This window comes from Hordeum vulgare, chromosome 2H (assembly GCF_904849725.1).
Source record: "Hordeum vulgare subsp. vulgare chromosome 2H, MorexV3_pseudomolecules_assembly, whole genome shotgun sequence".
Taxonomy (NCBI): Eukaryota; Viridiplantae; Streptophyta; class Magnoliopsida; order Poales; family Poaceae; genus Hordeum; species Hordeum vulgare.
In genome coordinates, this window is record NC_058519.1 from 464,172,154 (window position 1) to 464,184,068 (window position 11,915).

The 11,915-nt window shown below is 42.7% G+C and overlaps 1 protein-coding gene across 1 annotated transcript; it reads left to right on the forward strand.

The window, feature by feature from the left end:
* The first annotated feature begins 559 nt into the window (after positions 1–559).
* Positions 560–6,304, forward strand: LOC123426671 (OVARIAN TUMOR DOMAIN-containing deubiquitinating enzyme 6). Its single transcript, XM_045110539.1, has 9 exons — positions 560–766; positions 848–1,843; positions 2,543–2,704; positions 3,850–3,927; positions 5,005–5,083; positions 5,172–5,317; positions 5,447–5,515; positions 5,629–5,791; positions 5,884–6,304. Exons 2-9 carry the CDS (start codon positions 1,163–1,165, stop codon positions 6,129–6,131), a joined length of 1,626 nt encoding a protein of 541 aa, XP_044966474.1. The 5' UTR covers positions 560–766; positions 848–1,162; the 3' UTR covers positions 6,132–6,304.
* The last annotated feature ends 5,611 nt before the right edge of the window (positions 6,305–11,915 follow it).

Genomic DNA, 11,915 nt, shown 5'->3' on the forward strand with positions numbered 1-11,915 from the left:
CGTCGATCACTTGATCAACACATGTTTTTCCGCCCTCTCTCTGCTAATGAATGAAACGCGAGCATAGCTGGATCTTTCAAAATAATAATAACTATAAGCGACTGCATGAGAAAGCTAGGGGATTCATTGATTCAAGTATAAATATCCTAATAAATCAAAAAATATTTAGCTATATTTTATGTACTGCTATATTGGCTTCTCTAAGGTAGAACTCATAGAAAACGCCGTCAAAAGCACGTGCATCTAGTCACAGATTTTTTTTCCTAATTTATGAGTCGAGATCACCTGCTCATTATCAAACAAAAGAATAACTTTGAGAAGAAATTCCACAAAAAGGATTTGAGAAGAAGAAAAGGTAAGAAATCGTGGCCGAATTGGGCCTCGGTCCTATCTATCTACCCAAATACAAAGCCACAAACGGGATTCGTGGCAACACAAAACCAAGGGCGTAGCGACTACCGTCCATTGCTTACAGACGCTGCTCTTCGGTCCCATATGTCATCCTCGGATGGCCACCCTCCTTTCTCCGCTTATAAAATGTTGGCACGCTCTCGCCCCTCGTCTCCCTTCTTCCTCTCCATCGTCGTCTTCTTCCCAGCCTCACCTACTGCTACTCTTTCTCTCTCCACCCAAAACTGAATCCCCCGAAGCACCCGCGACAGAATCACGCGACGACGCGAATCTCCGTCCCATAAACCCTAGCACGGTCCACCCTCCTCAGCCCGGAGCCGTCCCCGTCGCCCCGCCCACCGGATTCCCCGACGAGGTAACCCGCCCGACCCCCCAACGGAACCCTAGGAAATTTGTCTTGTTTCGTCGGGATTGATCGAATTGGCGGGCTATTCAGGGTTTTGGGAGGGTGGTGCGCCGCCCTTGCCGTCCGGGGATAGCCTGCGCGTCACGATCTCGGGGGAGCTAGGGTTTTGTGATCTGAGGCCTCGAGGTCAGCGGCGTCGCCCTGGTTCTGATGAGAATTGGCAGTCTAATGCTCAGATTGGCCGCCGGCGACGACGAGAGGAGCAGCTTCGTTGGCAGCGGCGGCGGAGGCCTCAGGTTCACCGCTCCCAAGGTCCGCACACGGGACAAGGGCGCCCCTATATCCCTCTAATTCCAGAGGGTTGCTGGTGTTGAGACGCGGAGCCTTCGCTGACGAAACTGGGGAATGACGAGGATCTTCGTGCAGCGTGGGCCCGGTGGCTCCTCGTCCAACTCGGCTCGCTCGGGCTCACAGCCACTGCAGCAGCAACAGCAGCAGCAGAACCAGCCAGCAGCTGCTACCCGGGAGGAGGAGCTTACGGTGCAGCCACAGCCACTGGAGCTCTTGGCTTCAGGTGATACAACTGAGCATCTACTTGAGGGTGGCGAAAGTAGTAACAATGATCCTTCAAGGCTGGTTGAAACTGTGTCCGAGAGTTCAAGTCATGTGGAAGAGAGATCTGAGAGGGAGAAACCTCCCAAGGATGACTCCAATGCGACCGATCCCCCTTTCTTGGTGGAGCTGTCAGGACTCCAGCTTTCCAATCAGTTTGAGCAGGGGAATTCTATGCAGTCAGGCACAGTGCCATCACAGATAACCGGCGCAGCATCACACCCACCGCCTCCCCCAGCTCCACCACCAAAACCATCATCATCTGGTAATAATGGGTTGAGGAGAATGGGATCTGGAAGCTCAAATGGTGTGCGGATCGGATCTTCAAGAAGGCCAGCTGCTTGGCCACCGGTGGCAGCTTGGACATCTGCTTCAGGTTCTCGCCCTTCTTCCCCTAGGTCACTTGCTGATTGTGAAGGGTACAATAGTGCAGATGAGCAAGGTGCCTGTTACACCTCTAGCTATGATGATTCGGTATGTTCTCTTGTCTGGTTCTATTATACTTGTGGGCTTTAATTTTGGATCTTACGTATATAGTTAGTATAGTTAGTTTATGTACTACATCAACATTGATATATGATACGATATGAAGGTAATGCCGTAGATATTTTGGATCCCTTGCAACTGAATGGTGCACTTTTGGGGAGCTGGGTTTAGTGAGGGGTATGAATAATACACGTTTCCTGTAATTGCTTATTATGATTAGCAAGTAGATATGCTTATATAATCCTGGTCTATGAAATCTCAGTGTCTCTTGCTTATATTTGTTAGTGGCTGCTTTCCTATGCACGCTGAGTGGTGCACTTTGATGGAGCTGTTTTTAGTTAGGAGTATGAATAGTAGATGATTGCTTTAATTGCTTATTATGATTAGTAAGTAGATATGCATATATAATCCTGGTCTATAAAATCTCAATGTCTCTTTCTTATATTTGTTAGTGGCTGTTTTGCTACGTACACTGAATGGTGCACTTGTGAGGAGCTATTTTTAGTTAAGAGTAAAATAATAGATGTTTGCTTTGATTGCTTATTCTGATAAGTAAGTTGATATGCCTTTCTAATCCTGGTCCATAAAATGCCATTGTCTTTTGCTTATATTTATTAGTGTGATTTCTACGTACATGGTGAGTAAGTATAATTTTGTACTGGTCCTGATGTATTTTATTTCCCTCAGGAAAGGGAGCATATGTTCGAACATGAACTAAGGAGAGTGAAAGGGTTTGAAATAAGAAAGATGGCTGCAGATGGGAATTGCCTATTCAGAGCAGTTGCTGATCAAGTTTATGGTGATCCAGAAACGTATGACATGGCTAGGCAGATGTGTGTTGACTATATGGTAGGTTGCATCTTTTCATCTGAGTAGTAATTTTCCAGAGTTAAAATTTGTGTTTCCGAGACAATCATTTATTGACAATGAGTAGCGTAATAGCACTTATGCCTACACTTTTAATTCATTAATTCAATTCACAAGCTCTGGCTATTCATTATTTTAGCATATTATTTCCTTGTCTCCTCGTTCAACCCACTTTGCTTGGTTTACAATAATCTAGACGCATTTTTTTCTTGAACATGCACTAATATGTGTGTTGTCTGTATAAGGAGAACACCAATAAGGCGCGAAAGTTACGAGGGTAAACTGGCAAAATCTTGAAGAACAAAAAGTTCTAAGTTTACCAAAAACTTGGATGCTACCTAGATATAAATGAATATTTGCTGGATAGTATATAGTTTAACTTCACCTAGTTCCAGTCTTCTAGTTGATGACTGGTATTAGGTTGCTGCCTGGCTGATTGGTGACAGTGAGCCTTCTGTTAAGAAAGATAGCTTTAGAGGTAGCACCGAGTAACTCACATATTGCTGATTTGACAATTTTCTTTTCTGCTGGCAGGAATGTATCTGATTATATTATTTTAAGTTTTCCACAATTTTTTTCATCATTTACCCACTCTTCTTTTTTTAGCAATGTGCCCTGTGGTTTACAGCAGAATTTTTTAGTTATGCTACTGCTCATGTGGCCACCACTTCCACAGTTAGCTTTCCTAGTAGAGTAATTTTTTGCTGTCTATAGTCTATACTCTACAGTATGGAATTTGGGTACTCAGTGTAAGCAGTTGAAAGTGTGCGCAAACTACATGGCTTCTTTGTGCTTGGGACGCAGCATACGACATGGAATGAAACTGTTATTAGTTCAATCTAGTTTAGCTTACTTGTCATTTTGTTAGCTTCATGCATGTAAAACAAGAGGAGTAACTACTTTTTTAACTCTTGAGTTATTGGCATAGTTAATCCCATGGATCTTATACCCATTTATGTAGGTGATTAATAAAGGGCATTTAAAAATCTTCACCCAGAAGCCCAAAATTACATCTATTTGCAAACTGATGCAACTTCCATATGTGTTACCTATTTTGGACCGGCGTAGTTAATACTCAATAGCGAGGCAATTGAAGTGCTCATTGTGTTTTTCTTTTTTCACTCCAGGAAAGGGAGCGGGATCATTTTTCTCAGTTCATGACGGAAGGCTTTACACCATACTGTAAAAGGAAAAGAAAAGATAAGGTAGGCTATGCATTGTATGCTTGCTTAAAATGGGTAGGCAAATCATCACTTACATATATGTTTGTCCCTCATTTGTACAACATGGCTTCCAAGATTAGATTGCCTTTTCCAATTTTTCCAATTGAATTAATTTTTGTATTGACTCCTGTTCGATTTTATACCTCATTCCTGTGCCCCACTGCACAAGCATTTTCCACCTGTCTAGATCTTGTACTGCTGTAGAGACTTACTTAAAATGTCCTATTTATTCTGTATTTGGTAGTATATGTGCTTTGATATGGGGAGGCATGCACTTCTTCCTACTTCTTGACCTGTTCTGCCGCACATGAGTTCTTTTTAGTATTGCAGTATTGCTTCAATGTATATAGGGTATTTAGGTTTACAACCAATACTAGGCATACCAATTTTTTGGCTTGCCCATGAGATTTGACTGTTGCTTGGACGGATGCCAAAATTTTGGTTCGCCAAAGCCCGCCCTTAAGTTCCCGTATAGTTTTCGCCAATGCATGGGCGTACTTGATGGCTTGCAAAACTCTCGCTAAAAAGTTGGTATCCGAGCTTGCCTGCTCTACGTATGTGGGGCCTCCTTCTGTACCATAATATTAGAGCAATTAGTGCAGTGGATTAACGGGACGAGTACATGCTGACGGATGCAAGCGCGTCACGTTTCATCTAGCGCCTGTTTGAATAGAAGTGCATGTTTAGTTCCGTTAGTGCAGCTAAGCCATGTCTAATAGCAACTCATACTATTCTCACTTTCCATTTCTGTTGGCTGATCATGAAAATTGAATCGGTATCAAACTAAGCAATAATTAATACAAGTTGTCCAAAGTATTTGCGAGCTTAGTTGGATCCAAAAAATTGGCAGGTGCAATGGCTATAATCCAAACAGCAATGATATACCAAGTTTTCTGTCCTGCCAAAATTTTGGTGGGCTCAAACCAAACACACCCATAGTCAGCAGCTGACTTCAAATCAAATACAAAAAAGGAGTCATGTGATACAAAGAAAAACTTAGCACCTTAGCTTCTTTATAATTGCAATGGATTTGTGTTGATTGGTTACCTGATTTTCTAGGTATATGGCAATAACATTGAGATCCAGGCATTTGCTGAGATGTACAATCGTCCAATTCACATATATTCGTACAGTACAGGTAAATTTCGTTCTAGCATTTTAGCCGTGCTTCTTTGTAACCCCAGTTCTCTTACTCTCAGTCTCATATCGGTTTGCTCTTGTTGCAGATCCCATTAACATTTTTCAGGGAAGTTATAACACAGATGTTCCTCCGGTTAGGTTAAGTTACCATCACGGTAACCATTATAATTCAGTTGTTGATCCTCGTCGGCTGACAGTTGGGGCAGGCCTGGGATTTAGCTCCCTTAGAGGGGTAAGCCTTCGGAAACTTCCTTGTCGGGCATGATTCTTGGTGGTTATTATTTCCCTATTAACCATTTTGTGATGGATGGTTTTGTGAACTGTTTGTGTTAAATAAACTTTCACTTCCTTGTGTGTATAGACCAACAGTGTTGACAGGGACCAGGTGAAGGCTGCAATAAAAGCTCAGCAAGATCAGCAGATTGAGAACGTGAGCTGTCTATTTCTTTCTGTGTTCTTACTTTCCATCAAAGCACGTTTTTAAGTAAACAGGTCAAATCATCAAATAGCGTGCGCTTGATGCTTTTGTTGGTGCAACTTTAGGCACTTTTGGCTGAAGGGCGACTCTACTCTGATCTGGAGTTAACTGAGAAGGAAATAGAGCGGATGGTGATGGAGGCCTCTCGGGCAGAGTATCTGAACCAGCAGCAGGTTAACTTCAGAAAGTCATCAAGGTCAGGGGCAGAGCCATCTTCTTCCGCCGCAAGTAAGCATACTTTCTCTTTTGTTTGAGGAAATTTATAGTGCCTCCATTGATCGGCTATTTGGCTGAAACTGGGATGCTTTCGTGCTCTGTAGTTACTGGATCATCTGGTTCGGCGGCAGCGGATAGAGGCAGTGAGAATTGTTTCGTACTCCCAGACACCGTGCTGACTAGCAGCATGCAGGTTCTTCTAGCAATGGGCTTTAGCTACATGCAAGTGATGGAAGCCTACAGTATATTCGGCGAGGACATGGACTCGATGATCTGCTACCTGGTGGAGATGGGGGGCACCGGAGCCTCCGCAGACGGCAGCAACCGCCGGAAAGGAAAGGCTGCCGAGTGATATATCACCTTTCTAGACGCGACTGAGGATCCAAGTTATCAGGCGTAACTATCAGGAGTACAAAATAACGATAGCCTCTGTGAGTTAAGACGACATCAATGTAGTGCTGCCTTGTTCGGGGATAATAATAATAATGAATAAAAGGTACTCTCAAGAGCCGCGACTTTCTATGCGATCTGGTGTTTGAATGGTTTCTGTTGTACTACGTACTTCTCATCTGTTGAGTCAAGCTGCTCGACCATTGTGGTGCTCCCTGGTGATACGTCTGTCTAGTTCTGTTAAGCTGTGCAACATGTCCCTAAAAAGAAAACTGTGCAACATGTCTCTCAGTGCACTTGCAAGAACGAGGCAGCCTCAGACATCAACACTTGACAGAATGAGGCGTGCTTTGAGATGTTGAACAGCTTAAAATGAAGAGACGTTTTGTATGCTAAACCACTTTGGGCAACTAGATGTCACATGATCACGAGATTATAGCATCGGAAAACACATTCAGAATCACAGAAGTTTGTAGGATGGACTGTGTGGTAGAGGAATGACATGGATTCGAATAAACCAGGGCCAGATAAAAGGTTAAGCAAGCGCAAAACTCAGAGGTTCGAAACGATAAGGGCGAGGCCATAGCTGGTGCATGTTGGCCTCTTCACCACCTATTAGATGTAGCAACAGCAGAACCTAAAGGCATTACAATACGGCTTAAACTTCATTGAAGACTAGATGTATTACAGTTGTTGTAGAATCAGATTCTATGAAACTTGTTCAAGCTATCAATGTCATAATCCAGGTGTGGAGTCCCTACAAAGTTAAATTACATGTGAGGAAAATAATCCTGGACTACGAAAGCTGCCCTTGTGTGATAGAACCAGGTCTTCCACCGAGCGGTTAGCCAAGTAATGAAACCCCTATCTTCATATAAAATAAAAGTGAGTTCACACTAAAAATAGAAGAAGAACTATGATTCCTTAGCCATGCTATCAATCACTTACGTAAAGGGATCGAAACATTATGGTCAAAAATAAAAATTTGAGAGTTCCTCGTGTGAGTACGTGCTGAAGAGCAAGGAGTAAAAATGCATCCATCCTTCTTTCTGCTAGTTGTTTCTTGCTAATAGGCATTGTTGCAAACAAGCACACACACCCTCGCCCTTGGGCTCGGTTTATTAATCTTTTTTCCTTTCCTTTCTGGGCCGCAAACGTTTTCTTGTGCGCACAGTTCTTTGTTCAACGTTTCGTAGCCCGTCCATTTTTTTCGGAAGCAAAGCGAGCCGATTTTGTGAAGCTTCTAGAAGGTTTCGGACCTGGGAAGCTTTTGATCAGTTTTTTCTCTTTTCTTTTTTGTTTTCTAGACAACTTTTACTTGGTTTTTTCTTTTCTATTTTCTTTTTATAAATGTGGTGATCTTTTTCAATTTCGTAATCTTTCCTCAAATCTATGATTTTTTTGTTAATCATTTTTTTAAACTTGTGAACTTCTTGCCCGTGTTTTTTTCTCAAATCCGCCAGACACGTGAATCTTTTTTTCACTTGCATGAACTTTTAAGGAACTCATGATTTTTTGAATCCTGAGATATTTTTTTTTTACCTGTGAACTTTCTCGAGTTCAGAAACTTTCTTTGAAAATGTGAATTCTTTTTGAAATCGGATTTTTCTTGATTTTTGAGAACATTTTTAAAATTACATTTTTTTGACGGGTATCTTTGTATTTCTCAAATAATAGACATATCGTTTACAGGAAGATGACAAATAAAATCAGAAATTAAAGCCTCCCCAAAACTAGAATATCTATTGGTAAAATAATTCTTTGCTAGTTCATCCGCAACTTGATTCGCTTCACGATAGCAATGCTTGAAGGAAATCCTCCCAAACTCAAGCACCATTTGTTTACACTCTGCCATGATGGCGGACACATCAGGGCCGAGGTATTCCTCCGTGGAATTCAATGTATCAACAACAAACGAGTTATCCGGTTCAATTTTCAAAGAATTACATCCCAAACTGGTTGCCAGAAAAATGTCATTCCGAATAGCAATTAGTTCAGCAGTATCAACAGATCGAACATGTGGACAAAACCAGTTTGTTGCAGCAACAGTCACCATTGTTGTCCCTTGCAATAGCTCCACTAGCCCCAGACAAAGTATCACCATGAAAAGATGCATCAACATTTATTTTGATCACCCCATTGCTTAGCTTCTTCCACATGAAATCATTTTTGTTTACTTAAAATTACATTTTTGTTGAAAAGTCAATGGTAAACCGGTCAATGTTGGAATGTCCAAGTGCGACCAGTGAACCGGGGAAACCGGTGTGTCCCGGCCGAACGCTCGCATCCTTGTGTGGGCCGGCCCACGAGGAGGTGCGTGTAGGCACTGGTTACCCTCCCTGGTGCTTAAGACGTCGGGGAGGAGGTCTTTATGGGGGGGTGCTTATTATCAGAAGAATTGTTTGCGGTAAGCGTATCCATCTTGGCAGGGACGCGTTCGTGTTATATAGCCAGAGAGATTACATGGTGGCGCAGGGTGTTACTAGCTTTCCTTCTACTCCAAGTCTACATGAGATAATATCTACTCCTAACAAACCTATCGCTAGTAACAACCTGTCAAGGTACAACACGATACAGAGAAACTAAACGTGACATATCATGTGTATAGATCAAGCCTATCGTTTAACATCACCCCTCAATCTTAACATGTCAAGGTTCAGATTGTTCTTGAAGGCTTGAAATTGTCGAGCTTGCAAAGGTTTGGTGAAACCATCAGCAACTTGATCTCCTGTTGGAATAAACCGTCTCTCCAACAATTTCTTGGACGAAGTGACAGTCAGTTTCTATATGCTTTGTTCTAGCATGAAACACAGGGTTTGCAGATAGATATGTTGCCCAAGGTTATGACACCATAACTGTGAAACACTTGATCTTCCTATGCCCAGATCATCAAGTAAAGTTTCTATCCACATTATCTCAGTTGTTGTATTCGCCAGAGATTTATATTCTGCTTTGGTGTTGGACCTAGAGACAGTTGCTTGCTTCTTGGCATTCCATGATATGAGATTAGAACCAAGAAATATAGCAAAGCCCCGAGTAGACCTCCTACCATTAGGACATCCAGCCCAGTCAGCATTAGAAAATGCACGCACACCTGTTGAGGAAGACTTAGATATTCTCAACCATGTTCCAGAACTTCCTCGAATATACCTTAATATTCTTTTTACAACTGTCCAATGCACAAAAGTAGGAGCATGTAAATTTTGACATACCTTGTTAACAAAAAAGGATATATCTGGTCTTGTCAAAGTTAAATACTGAAGTTCACCCACAACACTTCTGTACTTGGTCCCTTCTTGTGGACTAAGTCATTTCCCTTCAAGCAATAATAATTTTTCAGTAGTGGAAATGGGTGTACTCGAAGGTTTGCAATCTTTCATCCCTAAACGTTTGATCACATCCCTGGCATATTTTTCCTGAGTTAACACTATACCATCTTGCATGTGCTTTACCTCAATGCCTAGAAAGTAATTTAATTCTCCAAGATCCTTAAGTGCAAATTCATTTTTCAGATTTCTTAGTAATGCTGAGGTAACCCCCTGAGATGAACTAGCTACAATTATGTCATCAACATATATTAACATAAATATCATCACCTTCCCTTTTTTGAAGAAGAATAGTGAGGTATCTCCCTTTGAAGCTCGAAACCCAAGTTTTTGTAGCTTTGCGCTCAACCTTGAGTACCAGGCTCTAGGGGCCTGTTTTAGGCCATATAGGGCCTTATCCAACTTGCACACATGTTGTGGTTTGGACCTACCCTCAAACCCACGTGGTTGTCTCATATAGACTTCTTCCTCGAGAACGCCATGTAAGAACACACTCTGAACATCCAACTCGAGAAGATTCCATCCCCTAGACATAACAATAAAGAGAACAAGTTTGATAGTAGTAGCTTTAACAAATGGACTGAATGTGTCTTCATAATCAATACTGTACCGTTGCTTGAAGCCTTTAGCTACTAATCTAGCCTTATATCTATCTATTGTACCATGAGGTTTCCTTCTATTTTTGTATACCCATTTACAATCTATGATGTCCCTCCCTTGCTTGAAAGGAACTAGACGCCAAGTTTGATTTTTAATGAGTGCTCATATTCAACATTCATGGATTTTTCCAAATTTTCTTAGCTAGAGCTTCACTTAGGTTTTGCGGTTCTCCAGTAGCAGCAAAATTTGCAGCTTTGATTTTTTTGTCATACCTGATTGTACCATCTTTGTAAATGATGGGTTTTAATACCTTTTTGAGAGCGTGTGGTGATACGTAGCGGCACAGGATTGTCTGTCACAGAGGATCCGACCTCGTCCGTTCGTGCGACTGTAGATCGACCACGTGCTGGCAGATCCACCGTCGCGCCCTCAATCAAACTCGAAGCTTGCGCCTATGGGTCCGGGGACAGTGAAGCCCGCTTGCTCTATGGACCATTCGAGCCGGCCACATCTTGCCCACTCGGCTCTTGCCACCTGACGTGCGAGGGCGTGGACCCGACCGAGCCGTGCGATGACTCCACCGAGCCACCCGACCGAGTGCGTGCATTAACGGGTGCCTCGTCCATTGATTGGCCCGCTTGAGAGCGAGAGGGCAACGACGTCAGGAGCACTGGCGTGTTTTCCGTGCCGGGTCCACAAAACCCCGCGGGATCTGTGCTCGCAGGTGGATCTTCTTCGTGTTCTGTGCCAGAAGCTCTAGGGTTTAACTGCATAAATCACGGTTTGGAGCTGCGTTTGTTTCACGCTGCCTCCATTATTAGTAGGGCTTTTATATATATGATCATCAGTACTAATTTCGCCCCCATGACCAGATGGATTAAGAAGCTCCGGAGACAACAAAAGAATTTCCGAATGTAAACGAGCACCGACATTGGGATGTAGGGTGGAGAAGGGAAACATGTTTTCGTCAGAGACACCATCTTGAGAGATGTATACCCGCCTTGTGGAGGTATCAAGACACTTAAATCCCTTGTGGAGATTACTATACCCGAGGAAAGCACATTGCTTGGAGCGAATTTGTGAAAGTGCGTTATATCGACTAGAGGGGGGTGAATAGGCGATTTTTAGAATTTCATCGCTGAGGAAATTCCTTTTGAGGAAATTCCTCATTGATGAATATCATGCAGCGGAAATAGCACATGATTAGAGGTGCAAAGATTACAACATCAGTTTACTTGAGGAAGATTATTAGAATCGGTTTGCACAATATGCAGACACAAAATAAGAAGGTGAAGATTAACTGGTATGAAGAATTTGAGGTTGAGGAAATTTAGTGAAAGTCTTCTGCAAATTCTTCAAATAGTGACAATGAAAGTCTTCAACATACAATATTGAGGAATTGAAAGAGTTGAAGAAATAGAACCCGTATCACGATGAAGACAATTGTTGGTGACCCAGTTCCAACTGCTGTGACAGTCGTACGTCTGGTTTGGAGTGGCTTGGTATTGAAACCAAAGGACACACAATCCCTACCGTATTCTCCTTGAGCTAAGGACACACAGTCCTCGCCCAACACTCGTGGTAAGTCTTCAGGGTAGACTTCCAAACCCTCACAAACTCGGTCACCAGCGATCCACAATTGACTGCTGGATGATCTAGACCATGACGCCTAACTGTGTGGAGGATGCGCAGTCCTCAAAGGTAAAAGGCTTCAGTTCCACACAGGAACAAATTCTTCAGTGATGCTCAATCACTTGGTTTTTGGTTTCTGGTTTGGTGTTTGGGGTATTTCCTCACTTGATGATTTACTCTCGAAGACT

Bases quoted from the DNA above. Each gene is read 5' to 3' on its own strand.
- LOC123426671 (XM_045110539.1), top strand. From the start codon at position 1,163: ATGACGAGGATCTTCGTGCAGCGTGGGCCCGGTGGCTCCTCGTCCAAC. The intron at 1,844-2,542 runs GTATGTTCTCTT...TATTTCCCTCAG, and splicing joins CCTCTAGCTATGATGATTCG to GAAAGGGAGCATATGTTCGA. The intron at 5,516-5,628 runs GTGAGCTGTCTA...GTGCAACTTTAG, and splicing joins AAGATCAGCAGATTGAGAAC to GCACTTTTGGCTGAAGGGCG.